We start from the raw sequence: 25468 nt of genomic DNA, 5'->3' as shown, positions 1-25468 counted from the left end.
AACACCTGACATCTCTCGCAATTTGCCAGCTAAAATCATAATGTATTGATTAAGTTAAATCAGTCTTCATAGATGTTGCGACATAGAAAAAGTATAAAGAAAGGGTTCTGTAAGCAGTTATGGTATCACCTTGTATCTACTCCAATAGAAAATGGTACCCGAGTCACAGGCGCTGGAGGCAGTCACTTGGAAATCACTTTTCTACGCAGGGCTATGGAGTTTTGATACTACTGCTCAGACATTATAATGTGTTTCGTCGTACAAATACGAAAGTAAATATAATTACTATCTCCAGTTCATCTGCTTTAAATCATTTCAAAACTTGAGTGAAGACTTAATTGACTCTGACACTTGCTAAAAGTCCAACATTTTTTTTCTTTTATGTTTTTTGCATTACAAATTACTGAAACATAAGCTGGTAACAGCACAAATGCAATCTGGGCCAGATTGAACAAAACAAGCAACAGTGCATACCTTTAACTAATTAATTTCAAAGATTGTAAAATTAAAAATGAAAGAATTGAGAAAGAAGCACAAAACAGAATGGTGAATTTAATGTTAAATTTGTTACAAAAAGAAATTCTCAGAAGTGCAACATTTAATTTGAAATTTGACAACTTTACAATTTCCAACAACTAAAGAATCATGAAGGAACAAGTCTCCAGACTCATAGTAGCTGATTTACAGAGCCAGAGGGGTTGCCTTGTCGTAATTAATACACAACACATCATTAAAAGGGTACTTTGATGGGAACATACAAAAAAAAACACATTATGTGGGTGCGGCCAGCATCTATCATGCAAACGGAACAACTTCACACAGTTCAGTGCATTTCAGTCATTAACTTGCCAGTCATATCTTTTTGTTCATATTCACATTTGTTAAATTAACAGCAGAGCAACACGACGAGAACGGCAAATTTTGGATTTTGAGTTGACAGGAAACTCTTTTTAAAAATAAACTCTGCCATGAGTAAACTGTACGGGGTTGGGATCATTCGTTCATGAGCACAGACTGGAGTACAATTTACACTTGTCACTATAAAATTAATACAGCATGTGATTGCAACATATATTATTTATTGATATTTTGTTGATATTTAGTGATATTTTACTGGATTGAAACATATATTGAAGTAAATCAGAAATATATGTACTACTATTTCCCATCTGGGAAATTTGAATTTCAAACATTTTAAAATAAATAAACTTGTTATGAAACAATATTACTTACTCGAATACAAAGAAAAGTCCACTGGTGACCACAATCAAGACAAGTGTCAGATAGAAGACCCCAGTTTGCCTGGCCATCATGATCCTGCCATCGCAATGAAATTTATTTCTTCCTGGGAAAATCTCCCATTTCTTCCGCGGAATTTTCTTCTTTTTAGGAGACTCCATGGGAGACGAGCTCTGCGTCGTAATCTGACTGTATTCGCACTGTTTCAATGGGGGCGGCATCAAAGCTTGGATTGTTATATCTCAGTTCCAAAAGAAAGATAACTATTTAAAATCAGTGGACCTTGGGAACACGATAATACCCCATCCGTGAATTTCCTCGCCGTCTGCATCGACTCGCATATTCTCAATGCACACCAATATTACGTTTGTATTTTTTATTCCAATTACATTTCGAATCCTCAAAGGATTAATTAAATAAATAAAAACAGCCTTTTTTTCCCCTAAAATATCCAACTGACGTAAACAGAATCGAATGGTCTGCCAATTTCTAACGCATCTGATGCAAGTCCCACTTTAAATCGACCTGATTTTCTTTAAAATTATTACAGAGCAGTTATTAAGTCCCACAATGAAATCGATTAAATGTTTACCAATATGCGATTTCGTGCCCTACATACTCAGGCTCATTCTAGACTGTTTTTGCGAATTTTAAGCGAAAATCTGAGGAAGCCCTCACACCTGATTCCCTGGGGATAGGACCACTTTCCAAGATGTTTATAAATACTCGGGTTGCTTTAGCACAGACGTTTCACAATCCAGAGTCAATGCGTGTGCTGACTGACGAATTGCTTCTCGGTTTTGCTCACCCATCGGCGTTGTTGCCGCCTTGCAACTTAAATGCACCCTCAATTAGGACGTTAACTGATTTTAAAAAAGAAAACGGCCGACCCTAAGCCGGGACAACAAGGTGCAGGGCTGGATGAACACAGCAGGCCAAGCAGCATCATAGGAGCAGAGAGGCTGACGTTTTTGACGTCCAGTTAGTCGCTGCATCCCTAGTGTGGATTTTCAGCACGAAAAATGGCTCCTCCAGAGCGAGAGACGGGGATGGGGTGGATCACTGCTGCCTCCTGGCCAGACATACACTCATTATCAGCTCCTTCCTCTTCACAGAGATTCGGGCCCGAGGAGGGTATTCCGTTTAAAAATGACATAAACGAAATACCTTCTCCAGTCAAAGCCTTCAGGTTGATTTATTAGAACAAGCATACCCGATGAAAACCCATTCGAAGAAAACCGCTATCGATACTCGCATAAAGAAACAGCGAAGGGAGATAAAAACGAAGAAACGGACGATCACTGCCTCCACCTGACTCTCAATCGCCAGGCGAACAGAGAAAAACCGGGCCCTGACAACTCGGCCCAGCAAGACGGTCACGTACCGACGGCGCCCCGCACCGAAGCATTCTGGGACTTGTAGTCCATATAAGATGGCGCCTGCCGAGAAACATGAATCAGAAATGAGCGGAAAGACTACTATTGCCATGATTCATTGGGTTGGTGATGCGCTCCTGTGTTTTTAACCTGAGTGCCCCTATGTGGGCTCACCTAAAGGACGTTATCGACCCGATCTTAACAGCTTAACGATCGCTTCTGTTTGTGTACTTATTAATCAGCAATGGTTCCTTGTCGGTAGAAATGTAAGGTGAAGAATTGTAATAATAAATATACATTACGAGGAATGAGGGGCTGACCTTTTAGCTCGTCAAAGAATGTATATTAGAAATGTCAGATTGCATTCGAGGTTTTTATTTTAAAGGTGACGGGCAGATAATTTATTCTGGTTTTCGTCAATCGAGATGGCAACTGATAAAAGTACAGTCAGTCTGGAAGACACTAAATGTGATTGTGTTATGAGAGAGCCGGTTCTACGGGCCCACAACGAGATACTCGAGTCTACTGCTGAAAACAAAGTGCAAATGATTAAAGGTAAATGGTACTTTTATCTCCACTAAATTTTTCCAGTACACTGAGCTATTTTTAAGATGTCTATTGTTTTAATGCTGTGTTGTAACGTGATATAGACTTCTTAAAAAGCTAAACATCAGAGTAGCAAATAAAATTCTTCAATCTCTCCTCTTAAACATCGGTAGTTGTGAACAGATGTGGTGTGGGAATACGTGGCTGTTGTTGAACCAGAATTTGTATTTCCAATTATAGTTTTCTTTCTTGATCTCCACCCAGATTCATCCATCAGGTCTGAATACTAAAAGCCCTCCACCGGTATTCCTCTTCTGTTTCCCTTTTACCACCCCCTGGCGTTATTACCGTTCATTGTTATTATTCGGTGTTCGATTGTGTGTGCGGCTGCAGAAACTGAAACCCATGGTCGGCCTGAGATAGCAGACATTTTGAGATGTGGAGGTGCCAGTGTTGCACTGGGCTGGACAAATTCAGAAGTCACACGACGCCGGGTTATAGTCCAACAGGTTTATTTGAAATCACACAAGCTTTCGGAGCGCAGCCCTTCATCATGTCCAGTGAGAGAGAAGAGCATATGGATCCACAGTTTATAGATAGGGAGATCAAGAGCAGAGAGATCAAAAGATCATACAACTGGTGTGAGTGGAATGTCAGATGATAAGTCTCTGCAGGTGACCAAGAGTGCCTATAAACTGTGGGCCTATGTGCTCTTCTCTCTACTGCACCTGACGAAGGGCTGTGCTCTGAAAGCTTGTGTGATTTCAGATAAACCTGTTGGACTATGACCTGGTGTTGTGTGACCTCAGACATTTTGAGAAGCATTATGACACAAATCATATGAAATATAGAGGCTGCTGATGTTGGTGCTGACCTTGGAGCTGTGGGTGAATGTGATCACCTTGGATTAGATGATGAATAGCGCAGTCATTCATAGTCCTCAAAATATCTTGTACGGTTGCTAGCAAGAATAAGACTTGTTAGACTCTGTCCAACAGACAAGGGTTCATACTGAGCAGCTGCATGAACTGCTTTGGGCCTGATAGAGATCCTGCAAGCTTATGGCCATGTTTCGGCTGTTTGATGTGAACCCAGTCTCAAATTTCAAATTGAGAGATAGTAGGAACTGCCGATGCTGGAGTCTGAGATAACAAGGTGTTGAGCTGGATGAACACAGCAATCCAGGCAGCATCAGAGGAGCAGCAAAGCTGTCCAGACCCGAAACGTCAGCTTTCCTGCTCCTCTGATGCTGCCTGGCCTGCTGTGTTCATCCAGCTCTACACTTTTGTTATCTCAAACTTCAAATTGTGGTTTTCTTGCACGTGTTTGCTTGTTGGACAGGCTTTTGCTTTATCTTGTCACTTTGCAATTTCCTCTGCTCTGTCATTGTTGTTGGATAGCGGTGACCTTTAAAAATGAACAGCAACATTCAAAAGTTACGACTGGCTCAACTGATGTGTTTGTGGGACGATTGTGTGTAGTAGGATATGAAAGATGGTTGGATACTTTGCTTTCCCAAAATGTTAGTTCTAGGGCTGTCAGAATTATTACAGCACGGCAAGAAGCCATTCAGCCAACCGTGACTGTCAGTTCCCCAAAGGACCATTTTATCTAGTTCCACTCAAACTTTCTCCCATAGCCCTGCACACTTGTTTCCTTTCCAATACCAATCTGATTTAATAATCCATGAAAAGGTTTCTCAATCTTAAACTGCACCCCTGGGTTCTTTAATTCTTCCACCGAGGGAACAGTATTTCCTTGTCTACTCCATCCAGATTGATTGATTGATTACTTCTAACAAATCTCCTCTCGACCTTCTCCAAGGAAAACAGTCCCAACATTTCTAATCTGCCTTTGTAATGGAAGTTTTTTATCCCTGGAACTATTTTCCTGAATCATTTCTGAACTCTCTAATGCTTTCACATCTTCCCCAAAATGTAGCATTCAGAACTGAACACAATAGTTGAAGCCAAACCACTTCTATTTAACTTTAATATTGCTTCCTTGCATTTGTATTCAATTCCCATTTTAATAAAACCTGGATGATTGAGTGTTTATTTTTAAGTATTTATCAGTCAACCTTTCCTTACAATTTCAAAGATTTATGCACGTATGTAGTGAAGTCCCTTTGGTCCTGCACCCACTTTAGAATTATACTCTTTATCTGATATTATCACTTATTCTTCCTACCAAAAAGAATCACTTCATGCTTCTGTGTCTAAAATTTTATCTGACCTGTGTCTGCTAATTCTGTAAACCTTTGATGTTCTACATTTTCCTCCTCCTGGTTCAAAGTTTGGTTTAATCTTCAGATTTTGAAATTGTTCCCTGTACAAAGACTTAGATTATTAATATATAAGGAAGAGCAAGGACACTAAGCGGACACCTATAGAACTCCACTACAAATCTTCTTCTAATCTGAAAAACATCCATTAATCATTAGTCTCTCTTTCCTGTTACTCAACCAGTTTCATATCTGTATTGCTACTGTCCATTTTATTTTTGGACTTTAACTTTACTCACAAGTCTGTTCTGCAGTACTTTATCAAATGACTTCTGGAAGTCTGTGTACACCACACCAACAGCGTTGCTTTCATTAACTCTCACAGTTACCTCATTCAGAAAAATTCCAGTATGTTAGTTAAACACAAAATGCCTTTAACAACATGTGTTGGCATTCCTGAGCGAAACTGTATTTATCCAAATAATTATTAATTTGAACAAATTTATTGTTTCCAGAATTTCCCATCATCACCCTTAATTAATGAGCTTGTAAGTGCTGAGCTTATCTTAACACCCTTCTAGAACAAGGGTGTAACGTTTGCAATTCTGCAGTCTTCTGGCATTTTCCTGAATCTAAAGAAGACAGGAAAAAGTTTGGTCAGTGCCTCTGTAATTTCTAATCTCACTTCCCTCAATATCCTTTGATACATCTGATCTGGTCCCTTATCAACATTGGTTATACATATTCAATCCAATGCCTTTACCTCAGCAATTTACGCCCTTCAAGTTTTGTTTTATCTTCTGTTTCACCAGGACTAACACAGTGGCTTTTTGCTTGGTAAAAGCAGGTACAAAATATTCACTTAATACCTATGCTATTCAAGTCCCACCGGCTCTAGAAGTGTGTAATAACATCCCTGAATTAGCTGATTAGAAAAATATGCCTCTTCCCTCCATGGGTAAATCTTTTGAGACCCCAATCAGCCCAAATTTTCCTTTTGCCATTCTTTTATAACTTGTATGTCTCTTTGTAGGGAATGAAACTTGACTGTGTTGAAACTATACCTACTTTAAATGCAGCCCATTGTTAAGTTACTGTTTTGCCTACCAACCTTTGATACCAATTTAATCTGGCCCAGCTCCATTCTTATCCCATTGAAGTTGGTTTTCCCCCCAGTTAATTATTCTTCCTCTCAATTTTCTTCCTTCTCTATGCCAACCTAAACCTTATAATACAATGATCAAATTCCTCTAATGTCCCCCTATTGGCACTTGATCCATCCATCCAGCCAGCCTCGTTCTCAAGAACGTGGCCTCCTTTTTGATTGGACTGACCTTGATTATCTTGTTGAATTATTTGATGCCACTGTTTGATTCTAGGTTGTAACTTTATGACGGATGGTAGTGAGTTCAGCAGCTGGCTAGGAACTCTGTAAACTGCCTGGAATTTTTTCTTTTATTCTCACAGAATGTGGGCATCACTGACTGGGCCATCATTTACTGCCTATCCTTTATTGCCCCTGAGAAGGTGGTAGTGAGGCACCTCCTTGAACTTCTGCAATCCATGCAATGTAGGTTTGCTATTAGGTTTGTGACTCGTCGTCCATAGTGATTGTCTCTGGCAAGACTAATTTGAAAATGGCTTGCTCAGAACGACAATGACAGAAGTAGTGTTTATAGAATTTGTTGAATGATTTCCAGCAATTTGCTGTGTAGATCATAAACAATAAGCAAAAAGACTTTGATTGCTAGGGGCTGCTTGTACTTTTCTGAAATTATCTATTAGGAATTATTGCCATGTTTTGTTGACCACAAGGTTTGGGATGTGATTTAACAGATTTTCCACTTCATGTTATGTGCTACACAGTTTATAATGAAGTCTTTTCGTGCAATGACCCATTTCTGATCGCAGACTTCTTCATGGAATCACTGCTTCATCTTGGTGGTCAAGACGCAATGCTGGCCTTCTATCTCATAAGATGATGGTCAGCAATGTAGTGATCATATCTGTGTTAAGCACCCTTCGTTTGGGTCAAGAACCCCACTCTCGCATGGCACTCTGTGCTGCATTTACTGCAGAACAATGCAGAGGGCTGAGCAGCTACATGATTCCCTGGCCTCTGTTTTCTCTGGGCTCTCTTCTTAGTCAGCTGAGCCTTTAGTTTTTGTTCACTTTTTCTGACATCCTTCCAAATAATCAGCCTCCAAAGATCATGGCTGTCAGTTGACAATCTCCCAGTTGGCAGTGTCAACGTCCATAAGACCATATGTTATAGAAGCAGAATTAAGCTGTTTGGCCCATTGAGTCTGCTCCGCTATTTGATAATGACTTGTATATTTCTCAGCCCTGTTCTCCTCCCTTTTTCCCTGTTACCTTTGATCCCCCTACTAATGAAGAACTAATTAAGACAGATGTCTTAAATACAGTCAATGACTTTACTTTCAAAGTCTTCTTTGGCAATGAGTTCCACAGATTCTTCATCCTCTGGCTGAAGAAATTCCTGCTCAACTCCATTCTAAAAGGCCGTCCCTTCACTCTGAACGGAAACTAAAAGGTCAGCTGGCTAAGAAGAGAGCATAGAGAAAACAGAGGCCAGTGAATTGTGTAGCTACTCAGTCCTCCGATCCTAGTCTCTCCTACTCTTGGAAACATCTTCTCCACATCCATTCTCTCCAGGCCTCCCAGTATTCTATAAGTTTCAAAGTGTACTGTCCAGAAGTATTTATAGCACTTTAAGGTCTTACATAACTCTAGTATGACTTTTACCTGTCCCTTACATTTCTGAAATATGACTGAAGCTAATTGTAGTGTTCAAATTACTGCCTCAAATTATCCTGACATATTCCTTGTCTCTGTATCCTGATGACATACAGCTAGTGCATTTACCACCTTGAGTCTTTTTAAATGTACTGCATGATATAAATAGTAATATATGTATCAAAGCTGCTATGAAATTTACCGTACCTGAACAAAATTCAGTATCACAGTATTAGAAAATACATTTAATTTCTGGTGGGCTTTACAGTTCAGTTACTCAACCATCCTTTGCATTAGCCCATCTATTATTTTTGAAAAAAGTACAAATTATCTGAAATGTTTTACGGAAATTTGCTAGGTGGTCTGTTCCTTGGGTCGGTAGGCACAGCTGGGATGCTAGCAGGTTTTGGCACAACTCTTGCAATAGCAAAAAAGAAAAATCCTGGATGGTTCAATAAGGTAAGCTTAAATAATTTCTATTTTACAGATTGTAACATACAATTGCTGCAGTAACTGACAAAGTAAACTTCATGTATGTGGCTGTTATGGTGGCTGACATTCTTGATTTAATGACAAGGAGACAGGACATGTAGATCATGGAACTTCATCCATTGATCTCTCTGAACCATTAATAACATTTGACTTCCACACAAATTTAACCCCAAAATAAGAATAATTAAGGTGAAAGACAGACAATTTAAGTTTCATAAGAAAATGAAAGATTGACCTTTTTTTTTGTTGCACAATGAGATGAAATCCATTCCAGCATTCTGTGAATGTGATCTAAAGGGTACACTCAATTTCAAGGGCACTTACATTTAACTGTTTCAAAATGTTCGTAATGTTCAACTCTGCCTAGAAAACTGGAGGGGCTAATTGGGAGGTTTTCAGTAAGTTACTCAAGGCAGCTTAGAGGTCACTGAAGAGGACTTCAAAGAACACCATTAACTGGAGAAGGAGACAGAGTTAGCCTCCATATTAGGAGTGTTGCAGTTAACTGTACTTCTACGAAGGCAGTAGGACAATGCAGATTCTGAGAAGGATTCAGTGAGAGATCACAGCCCTTGGCTAGTTCAGTCCTGTCAGAACTGAGGAAGAAGTTCTGGGAATTAATAGACAGCTAAGTGTTGAAATCAGGGTTCAGGTCTGGAGAAGTGCTGAGAAAGTGGGAAGGTTGCTGGCTGAGTTTGGAGATGCCATGAGCTGCTTCGAAGAAGCCTGTGAGTATTAATTCCTCAGTCACTGCAGGTTGGGGATGAGTAACTCATAAGCAGTATTTGTTTGATGTAATTGAACAAGATTGGAGCTCAGAGGAAAGGGGCAGGGCTGGTTCTTTAAAGCTAATTGTCAGTAAAAAATTGAGGGTTTGTTTCTGAGGGTACTGGAGTCAGGTGAGAATAAACACAAAAAGTGGTTGATCGACCAGACAGGGGCAGTCGCCAAGGCAATCTGTGACACAGCGGTTTTGAGAGGGTGTATCAAGGTAAGATCAGCAAAAGTTCAGAATTGTAATCCCTTGTGCAACTTAATGAGATTAGATGAGCCACTGTATCAGTATATCTGGGTCAATTGCTTTGAGAAATCTGTGGAATCTGTCTTGATCACATTTTGCTATTTGATGTGCACTTTGGGTTGTTCAATCATGTCTATTTCCCATTTTTACACATATTAATTCTGACTAATACATGTCTTGCAAAATGTATTATTGTCCTAATATTGTAAAGTTAAGTGTTGTTTGTTCAAAATGGAATCTGGCCGTTTTACTCTGTGAATAAGTCCCTGGATCTCTAACTTTGTCTTCGTTTAAGGATGAGTAAGCTTTCTTTTAGCCAGTTTGTAACATAAATTTGACAGTCAAGCCAAGGATCATAACAAGTAATTTAAGTTTTGGGACTGAGCTAACTGTTATTGTAGAACTATAATTTAACATTTGTTTTTGTTTTGTTTTGAGAAAAACAACAACATTTCCTTTTTTGTAAATGGACTAAGATCCGGACTGTTTTCCACATTGGATCCTTGTGTTATTTGCTTTTGTGGTTTTCTCACTTTTTTTTCCTCCCAAATTGATAAAACCATATGTAGCTGGATTGCATTTTAGATGGTGAATGCGTACAGTGTTTTCTTTACTATTTTGTGCAAAGTAAGAATACTTTCATAAAGAATTGCCAGTTTCACCTTTTGGAAATAAATTGTTTTTGAAATACTACAGGATATTTCTTCTTAATTTTATGTAACTTGCATTTTTTAAATAATGTGGTAAAGCAGGCAAAGAGAAAAGCCTTTGTGTAAACTGAGGATGTTATCAACTGTCAAAACAAATTTCCAACTTCATTTTTTCCTTTTCTGTATAAGATTCCTGGATGTAGCATTCTGTTATTGTGATGTGTTAAGAACGCAGAAGGCTTTTAGAAACCCAGAGACTCAAACTAATGCTGTGGAGCAATGAGTTCAAATCCCACAGTGATAGTTACTCTATAAATCTGGATTTTTTTAAAAATTTCCTTAACAATAGTCATTGAAACTACCAAACTGTTATGAAAACTTATTTAGTTTACTGATGTTCTTTAGAAAAGAAAAGAAACTATCTTTACCCAGTCTGGCTCATATTTGATTCCAAAACCACAGCAATCTGGATGACTCTTGACGTCCTTCTGAAATGGCCTAACAATTCACTCAGTTGTTTGAAGCCACAACAAAAAAGTTTAAAAACTATGAGTGTACCTACATCACATGGACTGCAGTTGTTGAAGGAGATGGCTAACCAATGCTTGCTCAAAGGCAATTAGGAATGAACAATTATAGAGTATTGGGTCATACAGCACAGAAACAAACCCTTCAGTCCAACTCATCCACATTGACCAGGTATTCTAAAGTGAACTAATCCCACCTGGACTCCCCCACTCTTGGATAAAGACCTTGACTATTCACCTTAACTACGCTCCTCATGATTTTATAAACCTCTGTATGATCACACCTCAGCCTCTGACACTCCAGGGGAAAAAGTCTCAGCCTGTCCTTAAAACTCAAACTCTCCAATTGGCAGCATCCTTGTAAATTTTTTCTGTGCCCTTTATAATGATGCTTTCATCCCAAGACTGAATTTTTAAAAGACATACCAACAAGACCATTACCACTCTTAAGCTTCTTGTGGTTGTTTGCATCACCATCCTGGCCTTAACAGAAACCTAGCTAAGGAGTGATGACACCTCACTGCCTGACCATTTAGACTTTGGCAATATGGTTCTTCTCGCCAAATCATGCTTTAGTCTGTCAACCCCTTCTGGCACTTTCTCCTCCTTTTGAGCATCTCATCTTGTTCCACCCTCTCACCTCTCGTTATCCATTGCCCACCTCAGTCATAGAATCATTGAGTGGTTACAGCATAAAAAGAAAACATTCAACCCATTATTTCCATGCTGGCTATCTGCAAGAGCCATTCAGTTACTACTGCTCACCTGCCTTTTCCCTTAGTCCAAATTTATTCCTATTCAGATATTTTTCCAATGCCTTTTAAAAGCAATGATTGAATTTGCTTCCAGCGCAATCTTGAGCAGCGCCTTTTTTTTCTTTCTGCTATTCAGCTTAAATGAGTGTCACTGGTTTTCACCTACTGCCGAAAACATTTTCACTCTATCTGTTATGTATGGACCACTTATGATTTTGATAAAATTGCCTCTCAACCTTTTCTTCTCTTAGGAGAACAGGACTGGCTTCTCCAATCTACTCTCAGACCTGAAGTCTCTCATCTCTTATTCTTTTTTTTTTAATTTTTATTGTGTTTTTTATGACCTCTCCTCATTCTGCCTCCAAAAACGTATCATTTTACACCTCTGTCCATCTAAGTTTCATCTGCATATGTCCAGCCAGACCACCAGCCGATGAATATCCTCTTGAAATCAAACTTTGTCTTCTTTAGAATTGTGTTCCCAAGTGCTGTGCCATTCACAAAACTGGAATTGTGTCCTGTATATCCAATTCTAGATTATTGATATTAATCTATAAAAGAAATGGTCTTTAGTACTAAAAATGTTATGCCGTTTGCTTTTTCTGCCCTTCTGGGGCTCTGGATACTCTTGGTGCACTGTTTTCGGGTTAGAGAGACTGTATCGCAGCTGATGACTTTATTGGCCTATTCAATATGCACATACTTGATTGAAGAGGTTGGCTGCTGCCTTGCACCCTTGGAAAAACACCTCACTTCACAAATTCACCTTCCACAGCAGACGAGAGAGAGATCAAAGGCAGGCAACCTGAGTTAGAGCAACGATGGCAGTGGGAGCAGAGGAAACCGAACCTGGCTGTAAATGGCAGCAATGGCAGTGATCCTGATAAAGCCTGAGGAGTGGCACCTAGATCAAGGTCTGTTGGAGCACTGTGGAGCTGGATCCAGAGGCAGAGCTCCGGAGGCGACATCACAACTCCAAAAATGACATAGGATTGGCTATTCAGAAACCAGGTCTGGAGTCTGAGTGAGTAGTGTCTGGAGAGAGACAGAGTGTAAAGTATTTATTCTTGCAGTTTGTAGTTAGGATCTGAAGAGAGAGTGAGAAATCTGATTTTAGTGAGTAGTGGGTAAGATTGTGTAACTGGTTCCTAGTTTATTGTTTGTAGTTGATAAGGTTCACAATGGCAGGAGAACTCGGCCCAGTGGAATGCTCCTCCTGAAGTGTGGGAAATTAGGAACACGTTCAGTGTCCATGGTGACCATATACACAGGAAGTGTGTTCAGTTGCAACTCCTGATTTGCCGCATGGAATAGCTGGTGTTGCAGATGGACACACTATGGAGCATCAATGAGGCTGAGAGCATCTTTGATAGCACATTTAGTGAGCTGGTCACATCACAAGTAAGGGCTACACAAAAAGAACACATTGGGTGACCACCAGGAAGACTAGTAAGTGTGCGCAAGCAGTGCAGGAGTCCCCTGTGGCCATTCCCCTCTCAAACAGATATACTATTTTGGATGCTGTTGAGGTGGACTAGCCTCTCGGGGGAAAAGCAACAGGCAGCCAGATCAGTGGCACCACAATTGGCTGTGTCATACAGTCGGATCAAAGTGTAGGCGAATAGTAACAAAAGGAGTCTTGATATTCAGCGGTACAGATAGGAGTTTCTGTGGCCACAAGCAAGACTCCAGGATGGTATGTTGCCTCCCTGGTGCCAGGGTGAAGAATGTCACTGAGCAGAGAAAGGATATTCTGAAAGGGGAGGGTGAGCATCCAGAGGTCATGGTCCATATTGGTACTAATAACATAGGCAGAAAAAGACATGAGATCCTGCAAAGGGAATATATGGAATTAAGTTGAAATTTGAAAAGCAGGACCTCGAAGATGGTAGTATCAGAATTACTCTCGGTGCCAGGTGTGGTGAGGCCCAAAGTAGCAAGGTAATAACAGATGAATACATGGATAAAAAGCTGGTGTAGGAGGGAGGGCCCCTGAATTATTGGGTTCTCTTCCAGGGCAGGTGGGACCTATACAAGAAGGATGGGTTGCACCTAAACTGGAGGGGCACCAATATCCTTGCAGAGTGATCGGTAGTGCCATTTGGGAGGGTTTAAACTAGTGTGGTTGAGGGGTGGGAAACAGAGCAGTAGGTCAGCATGTGGAATGATTGAGGAGAAGGTTGACGTTAAGTCAAGTAATAGGAAGGATAAGCAAGGGTGAATGAACATGGCAGGACTAACAGTTTTAAACTGTATTTATTTTAATGCAAGGAGTATAACAGGTAAGGCAGGTGAACTTAGAGCCTGGATTAGTATGTGGGACTACAATTTGGTAGCCATTACAGAAACTTGGTTGACAGAAGGATAGGACTGGCAGCTCAACATTCCAGGGTTTAGATGTTTCAGGCAAGATAGAGAGGGATGGTAAAAGGGAGGGGAAGTTATATCATTGATTAAGGAGATTGCCACAGCTGTACAAAGACATCTTGTCATCACAGTCAGCACAGACATTGTGGGCTAAAGCCTGTTCCTGTGCTGTACTGTTCATTAGCTGTCCAAGTTTCCTCGCCATTCTTATGATTGCTGCACCATCAGCTCTTCTAATCCATGCTGGAGTGCTGTTAATTAGACATCCTTATTTTGATGGAGTTGCCAGTACATCTCTCACACACGACACCACCAACACCCCACCCCCACCCCCAAACCTTTCTGGTCATGGAACTCTGAAACAGATGCTTAATGAAAAGCCATAGCAAAGCCCACTGCAGCTGTCAAGGGATTCCTGAGCAATTGTACATTTTGCCATTTCAGGTGGAATCTGAGTTAACTTCCAAATATCAATCAATACACTTGTAAGAGAGAGTTGGAAACATGCATTTACATTCAACTGCAAGAAAGCATACATTGTGGAAATGTCAAAGAAAAGAGATACTCCAGTGTGTGGCTTCACAACAAATTGAAGCATGTGAGAACTGAACTGTCTTGGGAGCAGTGCAACATTGGATGTCAACAGCAACATTGAAATCTGAAAAAGGACTGGAAAAGCCAAAAATTTTATTATAAAATTAGGCAATATTCTAAGAAATGTCAGCTTGAGTCTTAAAACTAAAATGTTTTGTCTGGTCAGAAATGAATAACAGATGTGACAATTGGAGCATTTTGGAAAAGCTCATCTACATTTCCAGAAACACCTACTTGCATATCTTTGAAGTTTAATTTATATTTACTTATTCATGAGGTTTATTAACACTTTCCTGTGTTCAACATTCTTACCTGCTGAATGGCAACTCGATTTTCAGTTGTTTGAGGACGGATGTGAAGAGATGAACCGGCCAAGACTAACTGGTGCCTGGATAATTGATGAGTGGTTGCTCATAGGACTTCTAATTGTGCCACTGGCGCTGAAGGGATTTGATAGCTATTGATACAGTATGTGACTGACTGAGCCTTGGTATTGACAACACCTGTATAAACATTGGGAAAACACAAAATTACAAAAGACACCTGGGAAATGAATCGTGGGAATTGCTATATGTAATATTGAAATATTTACATAAAGATAAGAGGTGTCTGCTCCCAGGCAGCGTTGGTTTTACACTCCATAGTGATAAGACTGGCTCTCCATGCATACACATGAAAATAAATGAATGTGGTCCTGAATCTGAGTCTCTTCTCAATTTATTAGGCTGTATGACATAAATCCTAACCAGGAATATATGCAGGAATCTTGAATCAGTGACCCCAGCTTAATCTTTCCCTTCTTGTCTTCCACTGGAATCCTCATGGGGTGTAGAATGCTAATTAATTTGTTCCTCCAAAAACAATAGACTTGGCTGACATTGTGCAGAACAAAATACGTCACAATTACCTTGAGCACTGTATTTGCCTTTAGACCTGTTTGGGTACTTGAAACAATTTGAGCTTGCCAATGGCTTGTAGATTAACACATCTATTTTTTATATGATCAGCATGCCTGGTATTTATCAGTGGGGTTCCTTAGAGGTGTCATCATCCAGATTTTAAACTAACCATTATTAAAGGCGGTTCCAGGTTTGAAAAGGTTTAGGATATTGGGCTGCTGAAATATGAAAATATTTTGGCAACTTCCAGGAATCTGACACACGTGCAGGATAAAATTCTTCCTTTTGATACAGTGACTACAGTGTAAAAGTACTTAATTGACTGTAAAGATGCTCCATGATCATGCATTCCATTATATGAATACAAGTTTTTTTCTATGTTCTTCCCTTCTCTTCTAGGGAGTTAATGCAACTATTGCTGTTCCTGAGAGTGGGGCATTACTGGCCTTGAGAGCCCTAGGCTGGGGTTCTCTTTATGCTTGGTGTGGGGTTGGTTTGCTTAGTCTTACAATCTGGAAGACTTTAGGAGTACACAGTGTAAGTATCATTTATTTTAATATCCCAAATCAACAACAGTGAAGATTTATATTATGCTGTTGTCCATAACTGCAATTTGTAACACCAATGATCTTTCATTATATCAAGTTTTTACTTCAAATTCTTTGTCTGGAAGTGTGGATAAGGAACAGGAAGGCGTGACTAAAAGTGCTTTCTGAACATTTTCCCAGAGTCCTATCTATACCCACTATTTGCTCAGCAGATGGGAGCAGGAACCACAGGAATGTGCACCTCCAATAAGTTGCTACATGTTCCTATAAGGAAACCTAAAATTTAAATTTAAAGCTACCTGTACCTCCCATGGGCTCTTTTGGCCCACTGACCAACTCTTAGCAACTCTAGACTGACTGTGAAGTCATCTTTGCTCCAACTCCCAAATCTGTTCAAGCCTCAGATTAATGTTACAGTTTGATCCCAATGATGGATTAGGGAACAAGGGATGATGGTGGAAAGGCAATGGCTAACATTCAAAGAAATCGTGGAGCCCTTGCAACAACTGTTCATTCTTGTCTGACACAAAAGTTAAATGGATAACGTAGCAAAAGCATGGATTAGGTATAGTATCAGAACCAAGAAAGAGGCATGCAAATTGTCCAGAAAAAGAAATAACCCTGTGGAGTGCGAGTAATTTAGAATTCAGCAAAGGAAGATAAAGGGATTGATTAAGAAAGGGAAAATATTGTACAAGAGTAAGTTTGTGGGGAGCGTAAAAACTGACTGTAAAAGTTTTTAGGTATGTGAAGAGAAGAAAGATTGGTGAAGACAAATGCAGGCCCTTTACCATCAGAAATGGGAATTAATAATGGGAACAAAGAAATGATTTTCCAACTAAATACATACTTTGGTTCTGTGGTCACAAAGTAGGACACAAATGACATAGCAGAAATTTTGGGGAACATGGTACCATTGTGAAGGAGGAAGTGAAGGAAATCGGTATTACTAGGAAATGATGTTGGGATTAAAGGCTGACAAATTCCCATGGCCTGATAATTCTCATCTCAGAATATTTAAGGAAATGGCCCTAGAAAGAGTAGGTACATTGGGGGTCATCTTCCAAGATTCTAGAGACTCTGGTACATTTCCTATAGATTAGAGGGTGGCTAATATAACCCCTCTATTTAAAAAAGGAGATGGAGAGAAATCCAATTATAGACCAGTCAGCCTGATGCCGGCAGTGAGAAAAATCCTCAAATTAGTTATCAATGATTTCATAGGAGAGCACTTGGAAAACGGTAGCAGGATCAGACAAACTCAGTATGCATTTACCAAAGACAAATCCTGCTTAATAAATCTACTGGAATTCTTCGAGACTGTAACTATTAAAGTTAATTAGGGGGAGCTAGTGGATGTGCTTTGTATGGACTTTCAGGAGGAGTCCAACAAAGTTGTTTCAGGGGCGGGAGTCCGGGAGGAAGCGCGAGGGCAGCCTGGGAAGGTAAGCTTTTCGATTATAAAAGACTTACCTTGCGTGACTGCGGCCTTTCAGTTGTTTCAGCGGCAGGAGTCCAGGAGGAAGCGCGAGGGCAGCCTGGGAAGGTATTTCCATTTTTTTTTCCTTATCTCTTTGTTATCTTTCGGGGTGGTCACTAGACGCCAAATCCCCTGGGAGTGGGTCGGAACGCAAAGTCAGAGTCTGTTTTGAGTATATAACAGAGTAAACTTACTGGTGCAGCGAACACTGCAAAACTAAAAAAAACTAATTAATTTTAAATAATTAACTAAGTAGAGATGGCAGGCCAGGTGATGTGTTGTAGCTGTATGATGTGGGAGCGAGCTGATCCCATTGAGAACGGCAGTGACCACATCTGCAGCAAGTGTTGGCTGCTTGAGGAGCTCCGGCTCAAAATTGATGAGCTGGAATCCAAACTCCAAACACTGCAGCACATCCGGGAGGGGGAGAAATACCTGGATACTGTGTTCCAGGAGGCAGTCACACCTGGTAGATTGACTAATGTTAATTCGATCGGCGGGCAGGGACAGCAGTGTGTGACTGCGAGTGAGGCAGGTAGAGGGACCCTGCAGACAGGAACACAGGAGCCGCAGCCCTTGACATTGTCCCACAGGTATGAGGCACTTGCTCCATGCGTGGATGAGGAACAGGGCTGCAGGAAGGATGAGTCAGCTGACCATGGCACCATGGTCCAGGAGGCCATTCAAGAGGGGGGAGCAAAAAGACAGATTGTAGTTGTAGGGGATTCCATCATCAGGGGAATAGACAGTATCCTTTGTGAGCAGGATAGAGAATCCCGCATGGTGTGTTGCCTGCCTGGTGCAAGGGGGCGAGACATCTCTGACCGGCTTGAGAGGATACTAGAGAGGGAGGGAGAGGATCCAGTTGTTGTGGTCCACGTAGGTACCAACAACATAGGCAGGACTAGGAAAAAGGACCTGTTTCGGGATTATGAAAAGCTGGGAACAGAATTAAAAAAACAGGTCTTCAAGGGTCATAATCTCTGGATTGCTGCCCGAGCCACGTGCAAATTGGCATAGGGAGGCGAGGATCAGGGAAGTAAATACGTGGCTAAAAGAGTGGTGTGGGAATGAGGGTTTCCTTTTCATGGGGCACTGGCATCAGTTCTTGGACAGGAGGGAGCTATACCGCTGGGATGGACTCCACCTGAACAGGGGTGGGTCCGGTGTTCTGGCGAAAAGGGTAAATAGGGTGGTTAATAGGACTTTAAGCTAGTAAGTAGGGGGGAACGGAGAAGTGAGCGTAGAGGGAGAATAACAATTAATGTAAGGCAAAGCAGCAGGTTAGCAGGTGATGAGGAAGCTTCAACTCCATTGAAAATTAGGAAAAAAGTTAAAGGGAAGGAGAACTCAAAAGCTGTTAGTAATGGAGGTAATAGGACCCAAAAAGAAGGTGCAAAAACTGGCATAGGGGCACTTTATCTGAATGCTTGGAGCATTCGAAACAAGGTGGATGAGTTGACGGTGCAAATCATGGCAAATGGGTATGATTTAGTGGCCAATACAGAGACATGGTTACAGGATGGTCATGACTGGAAGTTAAATATCCAGGGGTATCAAACTGTTCAGAAGGACAGACAGGAAGGTAAGGGAGGTGGTGTTGCTCTGATTTTTAAGGATGATATCAGGGCAGTAGTGAGAGATGACATAGGTTCTACTGAACAAAACGTTGAATCCATTTGGGTGGAAATTAGGAATAGCAGGGAGAAGAAGTCACCGATAGGTGTGGTCTATAGGCCACCAAATAATGACATTGTGGTGGGGCGGGCAATAAACATAGAATTAGCTAATGCATGTAAAAATGGTACAGCAATTATCATGGGGGATTTTAATCTACATATGGATTGGTCAAACCAGGTCAGTCATGGCAGCCTTGAGGAGGGGTTCATAGAATGCATCCGCGATAATTTCCTTGAACAATATGTAATGGAACCTACAAGGGAGCAAGCTATCCTAGATCTAGTCCTGTGTAATGAGACAGGAATAATTAATGATCTCACAGTTAGGGATCCTCTCGAAAGGAGCGATCACAGTATGGTCAAATTTAAAATACAGATGGAGCGTGAGAAGGTTAAATCCAGTACCTATGTCCTGTGCTTAAACAAAGGAGACAATGAAGGAACGAGGAAGGAGTTAGCTAAGATAGAATGGGAGCAAAAACTTTATGGTGGGTCAATTGAGGAACAGTGGAGGACTTTCAAAACAATTTTTCACAGTGCTCAGCAGAAGTATATTCCAGTGATAAGGAAGAACTGTAGGAAAAGAGAGAGCCAGCCATGGATGTCTAAGGAAATAAAGGAAAGTATCAAATTGAAAAAAAACGCATACAAAAAGGCAAAGAGTAGTGGGAAACTAGTAGACTGGGAAATCTTTAAAGGCCAACAGAAAGCCACAAAAAAAGTTATAAAGAAAAGTAAGATAGATTATGAGAGTAAACTAGCTCAGAATATAAAAACAGGCAGCAAAAGTTTCTATAAATATGTAAATCGTAAAAGAGTGGTGAAGGTAAACATTGGTCCTCTGGAGGATGAGAAGGCCAATTTAATAACTGGGAATGAGGAAATAGCCGAGACAATCAACAGTTATTTTGTGTCGGTCTTCACATTGGAAGACACAAATAACACGCCGCAACTGATGGCAAGAAGGTGAAAGCAGGTGAGGACCTAGAAACTATCATTATCACTAAGGAGGCAGTGCTGGGCAAGCTAATGGGGCTAAAGGTAGACAAGTCTCCTGGCCCTGATGAAATGCATTGCAGGGTACTAAAAGAGGTGATGGGGGAAATAGCAAATGCACTAGTAATTAGTTACCAAAATTCACTGGACTCTGGGGTGGTTCCCGCAGATTGGAAAACAGCCAATGTGACGCCGCTGTTTAAAAAAGGAAGTAGACAAAAAGCAGGTAACTATAGGCCAGTTAGCCTAACTTCAGTAGTGGGGAAAATGCTTGAATCTGTCATTAAGGAAGAAATAGCAAGACATCTGGATATAAAATGTCCCATTTGGAACACCCAGCATGGGTTCATGAAGGATAGGTCATGTTTAACTAATTTGGTGGAATTCTTTGAGGACATTACTTGCATGGTGGACAACGGGGAACCTGTGGATGTGGTGTATCTGGATTTCCAGAAGGCATTTGACAAGCTGCCACATAAGATAAAGTTGCACGGTATTACAGGTAGTGTATTGGCATGGATAGAGGATTGGTTGACCAGTAGAAAGCAAAGAGTAGGGGTAAATGGGTGTTTTTCTGGTTGGCAGTCAGTGGCTAGTGGTGTGCCTCAGGGATCAGTGTTGGGACCTCAATTGTTTACAATTTACATAGATGATTTGGAGTTGGGGACTAAGTGTGGTGTGTCAAAATTTGCAGATGATGCTAAGGTGAGCGGTAGAGCAAAGTGTGCAGAAGACACTGAAAGTCTGCAGAGGGATATAGATAGTCTAAGTGAGTGGGCAAAGGTCTGGCGGATGGAGTACAATGTTGATAAGTGTGAGGTCATCCATTTTGGTAGGAATAACAGCAAAATGGACTATGTTTTAAATGGTAAAAAATTGCAGCACGCTGCTGTGCAAAGGGACTTGGGTGTCCTTGTGCATGAATCGCTGAAGGTGGGATTGCAGATGCAGCAGGTGATTAAAAAGGCAAATGGAATTATGTCTGCCATTGCTCAAGGGATGGAGTTTAAAAACAGGGAGGCTATGCTGCAGCTGTATAGGGTCCTGGTGAGGCCACACTTGGAGTACTGTGCGCAGTTTTGGTCTCCTTACTTGAGAAGAGATATACTAGCACTGGAGGGGGTGCAGAGGAGATTCACTCGGTTGATTCCAGAGTTGAGAGGTTTGGATTATGAGGAGAGACTGAATAGACTGGGATTATACTCATTGGAATTCAGAAGAATGAGGGGAGATCTTATAGAAACGTATAAGATTATGAAGGGAATAGATAAAGTGGAGGCAGGGAGGTTGTTTCCGCTAGCAGGTGAAACTCGGACTAGAGGGCATCGCCTCAAAATAAAGGGAAGCAGATGTAGGACTGAGGTCAGGAGGAACTTCTTCACCCAAAGGGTTGTGAATCTGTGGAATTCCCTGCCCAGTGAAGCGGTTGAAGCTACCTCACTGAATGTTTTTAAGGTAAGGCTCGATAAATTTTTGAACAGTAAAGGAATTAAGGGTTATGATGATTGGGCGGGTAAGTGGAGCTGAGTCTCAAAAAGATCAGCCATGATCTTATTAAATGGCGGGGCAAGCTTGAGGGGCCAGATGGCCTTCTCCTGCTCCTAGTTCTTATGTCCCACATCAGAGATAACTGTAAAAGTAAAGCACATGAGATTGCAGTTAATGTATTGAGATGGATTTGGATTTCAGGACTATAAATTAGTGGAACTATAGAACCGTCAAAAAATTGTGATGTCATATTCCATTACATTGTTACCCATTGTAAACTCTTTAGTGTGGATAGAAGTTTAGTGAACTGAGTTATTTGTTTTTGGTTGTGTTTAACATTAACATCACTGCCTAGTGGTGAAACGTGTGCATACGGATACAAGACGCAGCATTGCAATGCCATATCAGGTGACAAGCTGGCACCTGTATTTAACAAAGTTCACACTGTTCATACATTTGCAGGCCAGGTAGAAACATCTCCTAACTATCCGCAGCAGAAGTATTTCATCAAATGCAACATCTCCCTAATTTTTTCTTTTACTACTCGAACTTCCAAGGTTCAGATGTGGCAACAGTTTCCTCCAGCAGAAGCCAATGTGTCGGCACACCGATCAGCTTCTTAAAATCTTCCAGCATTGCATAGCTGTGCAGCTTAGAGGGAACGTTGATCAAACGTAAAGCTGACACCTTTTGCCCAGCGCTGATATTACGGCTGGAGCAATCATGTCCTGTACCTTGCTGCCTTAGCATTTCATGGATGTTTCAAATACCAGTGGAGGAATATGCAGTGACATGAGGAAAGTGATGTTGACTGCCGTGCGCATGCATGGGAGGTAACTTCCTGCACTAATGTCATGATGGCATTTGCACATACATAGATGCATAGTGTCAATCCAGTCCAGATGTGGCTGACTGGCATCACAGAAAGGAATGCATCTGTGTATGCACCAGTTCTTGGCGTCTGGAAACACATACTCCATTTATTTATTTAATGGATGTAAATCTCCAAAGGAAAGCAAGAGCTTCCTCATTTGCTCAGTTTAAAGTGATTAATCTGCTGGGAGCGTCCCTTCCACAATATGAAACATTAATAGTATCACTCCACAAGTGTGTGGGGGATTTACACTGATGATTGAACAGTGAGGTTGACTATGTAGGAGCCTGACGTGCGCCTGAACCGGTTTAACAAGTGCCACTGTTACGGTGGTAATTCAACAGATGGAGTTTGTTAGTAACTTCCTGTCTCCCATTGCTTGAACTAAACAATATCTGCTGGTAGATTTTGCTCAAAGTTATTCCATAAGGGCGCAGCGATGTAAGTGTATGAACAAGTCATCCTAGAGTGGTGAGTAAGTTGCAGCATGGATGATTGCAACCAGTTTGCATGTTTCATCAGTCACCAGATCTACACTGCCATAATATTTGCAAGCAAGCCATGGGAGGGATGTTCAGCAGAAGATTTGAGTTATGATCTCCATTGTTGCATTCAGTTGTGTCAATAAGATGTATGTTTGATGACCTGTGCCTTTTATATGCACAGTACTCTGCACTTGCCCCTTCATATTGCTGAATACTGTGGCAACAGCATTCCAGTAGATCCAGCAAGTTTGGCTAATAGATTACTAACGTTAATGTGCTGGGTCAATTCCCTTGATGGCCAGCTGTGCCTGATACTGGATAACCTCCCATATAGGAAACACTGGCCATCACTGATTCACTGAACTGAGAGACATAGTTTGAAACAAGAAATCATAAAATGTTTAGAGAGTTAGAAATATTTTCAGTCTCACGTATGAAGGACTAGGTAATGTCTCTGAAGTACCAGACTCCAAATGTAATCTTGCCAAATGTTTATAAGATTTTTGCTAAGTTTAACTTATTTTCAGACTGACCACTACAGTGACTGTTAGGATAAGGAAAGAAACAATTAATCAGTGAGAAATATTTGTATCTCATTGCCAATCAGTGACTTCATCTGAAGAGTGCACACTTAAGATATTACATGAGAATAATGATAGGACCAGCTGAACTGTAACCTTTAATTTCCTTGCAAAATACCAAAAGATAGCTGTAAAAGAGCTGGGGCTTGTTGCCCCTTTTAATAGAGAAACATATATGTTAAAATAAACAGGTAGTTTTATTTAGGCATTGTTACTGGTCATTGTTAACATCTTCCTCAGCAGAGCAGATCTGATTTCACCCCATTCAATTTGATCTATATCAATATTTTTCATAATTGTATTGGAGTTGGATAAGAAGAGACAAATGTTAAGTGGGTTTTTAATGTCTGTGTAACTCTCAACATTACATTTGTAATGTTGAAATAATATCACAAAAAATGTTAGACCATTGATTTTTGTACACTATCCCTGGTTAATTATAAAGAAATGGAGACAGTGGAAGAAATAGCCATTTTGAAACATAATTGCTTTTAATTTCAAAGGAATGTAAAGGTTATCTCTCCACAAATAGGAGCAAAAGGAATTCATCTCCCTGCCCATTTCAATTGATCTGACTACAAATTAATTTAAACAAGCAAAAATTACATTTATCTGTATTCACATTGTGTCATTGAGTTTCATTCAGAATGATTAATAATTTTCTTCCCATCTTTTCTGCAGCTGACAGAATTCCGAGAAAAGATGCAATCAATGTTTCCTGAAATTCCAAAAAGCACAGAGGTATCACCGGGTGCTGAGCAACTCAGTTTGGAAAATCTGTTCAAATCAAAGTAGTTTGGCACTGATTAGTGTGCATATGTAAAAAGAAAACAAAAATAAACATGCAACTTTTATACATTTATGGAATTATTGAAAATCCTGTCTTTCGCCACCACCCTCCCCCCTAAATATTGTTCCAGCGTGTAGCTTTGTCCACTGCAGTTACCCCCATTCTAGATTATTTTTATTTGCTGCAGTACAGCTATTGAACAAAATTGTGCATATTTTAAATAAATGCAAGTGGTTCTCAAGGCTCCCACAGGACAGCTGGCAGCCTTCTGTCAATCCATTAAAGTCCAACTAGTCCACAATCCAACCAGTACATCTGGCATTCTTCCCAAGGAGCAGCCTTGATGCCTACATACTTGGAACCTCCTTCAAGGATAGATGTAGAGAAGTAGTACAATGTTGTCATGTGACAACTTGAATTGAGCAAGCCAAAGGTCTCTTGAAGATCTGATTTTAGGTGTCTGGATCAATCTGGTGGAATCCTTCAATATGCTGCATTGAGAGTCCCTGGTATTGTGGTAGGCTGTGTTTTTCACATCTGGTACTACTTAGCAAGCGAATGTTGGGCAATTAGGATGTAGTGGATTGCATGACCTTCTCTGAGCTGGAGGATAGGAAGGAAGGTGATGAGCAGCTGATGCACCATGAAGGAGCCTAGAGATTACACCATTGAGCCAGGTAATAAACATAGTTGAAGCCTACATAAATGCATTTCAGATGACCCTTGCTGCCTAATCATTCCAATCCAACAAAGATCTATACTCCTGCACTATTGTCATTTCCTTAATTTAAATGGCCTGGCACCCACTGAAACCTAGTTTCTTAGTGTTTGCTTTTCACTTTACCTATGCTATCTATGGTCCCTCCCAATGTCAGGACAAGCAAGGGTACTAAAGTTCTAGAAGGCCACCATATAATGGAGGCAGATGTTGCCGATTATGTATTTATTACAAACTCCAGTGATAACTTTAACAATATATTCACAGCTGAGCTCCAAGGACAGCTTGTAGTATTTCAGTTCCTTTGCATGTGCTTCTCCCTGCAGAATCAGCTATGGTAGAGGTAGGCTGCTGACCTGCTGTCTGTATCTTGGGAGGACCT

At 40.7% G+C, this 25468-nt stretch overlaps 2 protein-coding genes across 5 annotated transcripts in view; one reads left to right on the top strand and one right to left on the bottom strand.

Moving 5' to 3' along the window:
- The window catches only part of LOC109924551 (palmitoyltransferase ZDHHC14), a 165226-nt gene extending 162969 nt beyond the window's left edge, over positions 1 to 2257 (bottom strand). The window contains exon 1 of the mRNA XM_048600870.1: positions 1234 to 2257. Coding sequence (XP_048456827.1) covers positions 1234 to 1460 — 227 coding nt within the window. The 5' untranslated portion in view covers positions 1461 to 2257. The remainder of the gene's footprint in view (positions 1 to 1233) is intronic.
- Positions 2258 to 2548: 291 nt separating this feature from the next.
- On the top strand, positions 2549 to 24436 carry tmem242 (transmembrane protein 242). Of its 4 annotated transcripts, none has more exons than XM_048600874.1 (5): positions 2549 to 2737; positions 3001 to 3170; positions 8501 to 8601; positions 15847 to 15984; positions 24260 to 24436. In XM_048600874.1, exons 2-5 carry the CDS (start codon positions 3041 to 3043, stop codon positions 24371 to 24373), a joined length of 483 nt encoding a protein of 160 aa, XP_048456831.1. In that variant the 5' UTR covers positions 2549 to 2737; positions 3001 to 3040; the 3' UTR covers positions 24374 to 24436. The 4 variants fall into 4 exon arrangements, with proteins under 4 accessions (XP_048456831.1, XP_020385830.1, XP_048456829.1 ...); XM_048600872.1 differs by having other exon boundaries at positions 2723 to 2881; XM_048600871.1 differs by lacking the exon at positions 2549 to 2737 and adding an exon at positions 2748 to 2886.
- The last annotated feature ends 1032 nt before the right edge of the window (positions 24437 to 25468 follow it).

This window comes from Rhincodon typus, chromosome 9 (genome assembly GCF_021869965.1).
Source record: "Rhincodon typus isolate 14 chromosome 9, sRhiTyp1.1, whole genome shotgun sequence".
NCBI lineage: Eukaryota > Metazoa > Chordata > Chondrichthyes > Orectolobiformes > Rhincodontidae > Rhincodon > Rhincodon typus.
The sequence above is the reverse complement of the archived record's forward strand: the minus strand, read 5'-3'. Positions and strand labels throughout refer to the sequence as shown.